Raw genomic sequence first — 6,237 nt, 5'->3', positions numbered from 1 at the left:
ATCAGCTCTTCAGATCTCAAAAACCAATTTCTGGTGACGGATGGTGAGGACATTTCGGTCGGCCAATATTAGCTGGGCGGAGGAGTTGGGCCAGTTTGTATCTGGATATTTTACGGTTGGCCTGCCTCTGTCATGTCATTTCTTCTTACCGCTATTGGATTGTCTCAAGACTCGTGCTCACATTTTCTGGGTACAAATTCAAAACTATTTCCATATGTAACTGATCAAAATCAATAATAATTAGACAGGTTAACCAATTTGCTTTTGAATTAACTGCCCAATTCAGTATTAATTAATTTAATTTTTGATTTTATTATGATGTCAAGAAATAAAAAAATTTTAAATAAAAATTTGTCCTGAAATTTTGATGGAAAATTATATTCAATTATTCAACAGTAAAAGATCAAGAAAATTATCTATAGAATAGATTAAAAAAAAATCATTATTATATCATTGAAACAATAATAAAACAACTTTTATATTTACTATATAATTTAATTCAACCTTTTATTCAATTTCCATTGAATCCCTGAACATTAAAGTCCTTTCCTTCCTCCAATCTAACGCCCATTTTACTCGTTCATCCATTCCACCCACAAAACACAAACGACAAATTCTCCTTCCCTTCACCACAAAAATGAATCAATCACAATACAAAATGAAAATTATAATTCATCCAAAACCAGCAGCCAAAAACAAAAAAATCCCTCAAACCAGCCCGCCGCTGTACGGCACCCCCGTCCTCGGCAGCCAATCATCTCCCATTATAAAATTGCTCACCGTAAAATTCGCCGCATCACTCCCATTCCTCAGCACATGATACCCGGCCCAACCCACCCGCCCGCTCGTGTCCGAGCCCGGCCCACTATTATCATACTCCGCATAATACAACGTCCCCAGCGCAAAGTCCCCATCCCATTCCAGCCACCCCGCCGGCTCGATCAACCCGCCCATAAACGCCCTCATTATCACCGTCCTCGAATACTGCTTCCACGGCCGGCCGAGGTACGTCTGGGTGGAGCCATTGTCCGCCGCGAGATCGTCGGAGGGGAGGAAGCCGCCGCCCTGGATCGAAATCCCCGAGTTCTGGTTCGGATCGATGCGGCCTTGTGCGGTGATGGTGTTCTGCTGGCCCTGCATGGGAAGTCTGGAGTACATGTTGCAGTTCTGGAAGACGACCGCGGAGTTGCCGAAGATGTAGTCGACGGTGCCGTAGATGTCGCATTGGGTGTAGAATTGGCGCATGGAGTGGGTGTAGAGGGTGTCTTGGTAGCCCTCGAAGCTGCAGTGGTAGAAGGTGGAGAGGTCGGCACTGTTTCGGAGGGCGACGGCTTGGTGTTTTACGGCGCCGGCGGTGTTTTGGAAGGTCATGTTGATGGCCACGAAGCCTTGGCCTACGACGGCTGTAATACGGGGGCAAAAAAACAAAGAGTTAGCATCTGTTAACAGCTAGGTGTCGGACGGAAATGTATTTTGTATTTTATTGGAGGGTTAGCATCTGTTAACAGCTAGGCCCGCGTGTCGGACGGAAATGTATTTTGTATTTTATTGGAGAAACACTTGTTTTTTATGCTATAAATATTTTGTTGTGATTATTTGTCATATAATTAAATTTAAACTTTTTTTTTTAGAATTTAAATGTTTTAACTATTTATTAGGAATGGAAAAAAAAAATAATTTAGGCTTTTGCCTCTTCTGAAATATCACTCACTCTCACATTGAGTCTAAAAAATGAGACTAAATCCGTCGTTGATATATATATATATATATGCCAAAGTCATGCATAAATATATATACCATATTTACTTATTTCTTTACGACATGTAGGATTATAAGTAATCTCTGCCCTCATTCATGTAAAAACTTTCAGTTCGGACTTTGGATGTAGCTCTACATGCGAAATCCAATAATATGCCGCCAAGTTAATATTTCGGGGTTATTTCAATGTTATCGAAGTGAAATCACAAACGTTATTTCAGGGTTATTGCCGGACTTTGGATACGAAGTGAAATCACAAACGTTATTTCAGGGTTATTGAAGATAAACTCATATATTCCACTTTAATAACTCTGAACAACCGATGTTATTTCGGGGTTATTTCAGTGTTATTTCGGGGCTATTCAAAATAAAGTCATATAATACACTTCAGGAACCTTGAAATATTGAAGTGTAATATATGAGTTTATCTTAAATAGTTTCAAAATAATCCTGAAAGAGCATTCAAAATGAAAAAATAATAATTTTATATATAAAAAAGTTATATGTTGAATCAAAATCAAAACATGAAATTATGAACTGACCAAAAGTAGCCGAGTTAAAGGTGGTCCAGCCATCAACGTTGTTATGATTCCCGGTCACAACCGTCCGATTAATCCCTTCGCCGATCATCATGATATAACGCTTATTCTTCGGCACCGTCACGTATTCCGAATACACGCCGGCGCTCACGACGATCAAATAATAACCGTCGCTGCCGTCTGTTTTGTTCGGCGCCGCCGCCACCGCATCGCTTATGGTGGTAAAATTCCCCGTCCCGTCCTGGCTCACCACCACAGTCGCGCTCACGAGAACTGAATCCGACGACTGCAGCAACCGCCGCCCCGTCCGGCGCTCCACCACCGCTCGGTTTGCTTCCGACATTCTCAGCGGAAGCTCGCCGTCGCTGCCGATTTCTACCTGCGCGTGTAACTTGCTTAGCTATTTTTATGTTCGAATTTGAAAATACTCGCAAGACTTTTGCGGTTAAAATACCAATTAATTTAACTCCTAAAGTTTTTCTTGAAAAAAATCATTCAAGAATGACTTTAAAACTTAAATTAATTTGTGATTTATTTTAGGCTGTGTTTGACAAAAATTTATTCCATGCAGTGTCCGATCTAAATCGTCAATCATTGTGATCAAATTTTTTATAAAAAAAAAAAAAAGTAAAAAATGGGGCTCATAAAAATACATATTTGCAGTGCTCGACGGTGGAGATCGAACACCGCATACATATCTGTATGCGGTGTCCACACTAAATAATTTTTTCGTGTTTGATTACAACTTAGATTTACATTAAATAGAATTAAATTCTAATCCGATAAATCCGGATTTATCAAATTTAAATTGCAACAATTCATCTTGTGAATGACGGCAGAATAAAATCAATCTTGCAGTCAAATTTATTTCATATAAGCGACGGAATGCATGAAAAAAAGATGTAACACGAGAAAATTAAATTTAAGACAGTATTATTAGATATAATTTTTTTTATTAGTTTGCAGGATTTAAATTAAATTCATGATTAAATTCAATAAATAAGATATTTACCAAACACCTTATTTTATAAATAGAATATGTTAATCACATTTTTATTTTATTTTAAAAAAAAAATATTTTCTAAGGTGGATTATTGGAAAAAAATGATTAATTATTTCAATAATTATAATGGAGAAAAAATTTTGATTTAAGATATCTTTCATAAAATTTAAGTGATGTAAATAGAAATTATTAATAGAATTATTTTATGATAAATATAATAAGTATGTAATTATTTATATTTTATATTAAAATAATTTCAAAATAAATCTATTATATTGAAATTTAATTTTATCCTGGATCTGGATGTTCGCGCCTATATTTGTTTTTTTCCTAAAACCACGTCATGAAGTAGGTACCAAATTAATATCGAAGAAAATGGTTTTCATGCATTTTATGACTTGAAAGGATAATTGGAAATTGGAGGAGATAAGGATGAAAATATTGCGATAAAATTAGTTCAAAATTATTCAATTTAATATATAGTTTTTCAGGAATTTAAAATACATGTACAAATAATAATTTTGATTTAAAAAATCCAATTTAATATATTTTAGAGATGGTTTAATATATAAAGATGTCAAGAAATATCTTGTAATGCTTAACTCAAAATTATGAAGGAAAAAAAATTGATAAATTAATGAAATATAATATTAGGGAAAAAAAATTACACTTCCCGAGAACAACTAGTGCATATAGGGGAGTAAACGAGTCGTATACGAGCGAGTCCAAGCTCAACTTGTCTTTGCGTTTGTGTTCGGCTCATTTGCTTAAGGAGTCAAACACGAGCTGTTCGTGAACAAAGAGTTGTTTGACAACCGTAGTGACACTGTTGTACGTTGTTAAGGGTTTGGGTGAGATTTAAATTATATTATTTATATTAAATTACCATTTAAATAAAATTTAATATATTTTTATTCTATTTTTTAAAGTAATATTTTTATTTATTTATAAATCTTCGTAACCTTATAATCAATCATTTAAAAAAAAATATTGCTCCTCAATTATATAAATATATATATTATTGTGTCAAAAGAAGCAACATGATGTGTCTAGTACTCTTTGATCGTGTTCAGCTCATTTATATACCTTGTATAAAAAAATTATTTATATTCAGCTAACTTAACGAACGAATCAAACGCGAGCTTCTCACAAAATGTTTCGACAGCCTTAAATGCATTAAGAGTATAATCGTCATACTATATGCCAACACACCTCATGAAAAAGCAGGTTCCTCCTCACCGCCGTCGGATGAAAGACCGTAGCTAAGCGCTTTATCAATGGCGACTTCTTTGACTTCCTCCGATTAGAGACCCAAGCCTTGGTGAACAGCGCGAGCGAAACGCTATAGAATTTCGTTCCATTCACAATCGAAGGTGCGAGAATTCCGGCGGCGGCGTTGGCCTTGTCCGCATCTTCCAACCCCTCGAGACAAGTTTGTTGGTTTGTAAGAAGCGCGGAGAGGAGGGTTTGGAGCTGCTCGGCTTCGGGGTCGAGGAGAGCCGTTGAAGTGGAGTTAAGAGCCGAGCAGGCGGAGGCGAGAAAATCGATGTTGAGGCCGGCGAGCAGATGGCAGTCCTCGAGAGCGCGGGTTGTCGGCGTGGGGAGAGACAAGCTGCGGCCAAGGTAGCGATCGATGAGTGAGAGGAATTTGTAGGCGTTGGCGAGGGATTTAGAGAGGGAGAAGCGGCCGTAGGAGTAGAGGGGTTGGGAGCCGTTATGGGGGAGGATGGAGCGGCAGAAGGAGGGGTCGGGAGTGGAGTTGCAGGCGGTGGAGGGAGGGATTGGTGTGGTGGAAGGTGGAGGAGGAGAAGAGAGTTGGGCTAGGGTTAGGGTGAGGAAGGAGAGGAGGAAGAAGGTGATGAAGGTAGGGTTCATGTTGGGGTTAATGGGTAGTGGATCTTTGGATGGAGGAGTGATGTGGGGGATTTATTGAGGAGGGTGATGGCAGTTTTGTAATATTTTTAATGGTTAATGAAAGACATTTAGGTTGGGTTGGGTTGTTTTAAGTTTGGGGGCTGGAAATGTAAATGAAATTGTGGAGTCAAAGAAATTAATTGGGAAATTATTTCCTTGTTTGAATGGAATTTTAGTTCCCCGTTGGAGCTTAGAAGAGAAGAAAAGTTATTGTGAGCAGATAAAAAGTGGTGTGTGCGCTTATTTCTTAAGTAAAAAATATTTTGTTCCAATGTTTACATGCCCAGACAGCAAATCACTGTTGTGTAGTACCGAATAAATAGAAAAATGATCTTTGACGAAGTAAAAAAATAGAAGGAGAAAATTAACATTAGAAAACAATAACACACACAGATTTATGTGGTTCGGCAAATTGTCTACGTCCACAGAGTTGCAGAAGATTTTACTACTTGAGGAATTTACACTAGTCGATCGTCTCGACTTACAAGAGAGATCTCTCACTTCCTTGCTCTCTCTTCTTCTCTCTCCACATCGAGATACGCCGAAGAAAATAAACTTATAAGAGAAATAAACTCAATTTATCTTCTGCTACAAGTCACTAAGAAGAAGCCAAGGGATAATAATCTTATTATTCTTCTTTTTTATTCCTTCTGCCACAAGGAATTGTTACTTGTACTTTTCTTCCTCTATCCCGAGGAAGCTCGAAGAAGAACACAAAAAATGTCGTGTTGTAAACTGAAGGAGAGTCAATATGATTCCTTTTATTGTGAAACCTGGTGCTGGAACAGTTGAGCAAGGATGAGTCGCGATTAGGCATCGTTTCGCGAAACGTGGAGGCGGAAGATGTCGCGACAGACAGCGGGAAGGCTCCGAGTTGCGAAACTGGCGAAGCGTCTTTGCTTCGTGTGTGCGTGGAAGCAGGCATAGGCGCGACCTCCTGCGATCGGAAGCAGGAGTCGTGAAAAGCGGGAGCGAAATCGGGCTCCAGCTAACACACACAGATATATATATATATATATATAT

The 6,237-nt window shown here is 38.2% G+C and overlaps 1 protein-coding gene across 1 annotated transcript; it reads right to left on the bottom strand.

Moving 5' to 3' along the window:
• Window positions 1–691: 691 nt before the first annotated feature.
• LOC110033486 (probable pectinesterase/pectinesterase inhibitor 20) lies at window positions 692–5,192 on the bottom strand. The gene is made up of 3 exons (XM_020737480.1): window positions 4,513–5,192; window positions 2,301–2,676; window positions 692–1,403 (listed from the first exon to the last, which is right to left on the bottom strand). Exons 1-3 carry the CDS (start codon window positions 5,173–5,175, stop codon window positions 709–711), a joined length of 1,734 nt encoding a protein of 577 aa, XP_020593139.1. The 5' UTR covers window positions 5,176–5,192; the 3' UTR covers window positions 692–708.
• Window positions 5,193–6,237: the final 1,045 nt, after the last annotated feature.

The sequence above is a fragment of the Phalaenopsis equestris genome, unplaced genomic scaffold, assembly GCF_001263595.1.
Source record: "Phalaenopsis equestris unplaced genomic scaffold, ASM126359v1 Scaffold001196, whole genome shotgun sequence".
NCBI lineage: Eukaryota > Viridiplantae > Streptophyta > Magnoliopsida > Asparagales > Orchidaceae > Phalaenopsis > Phalaenopsis equestris.
Note: the sequence above shows the minus strand (reverse complement) of the source record. Positions and strands in the feature narration are given on the sequence as shown.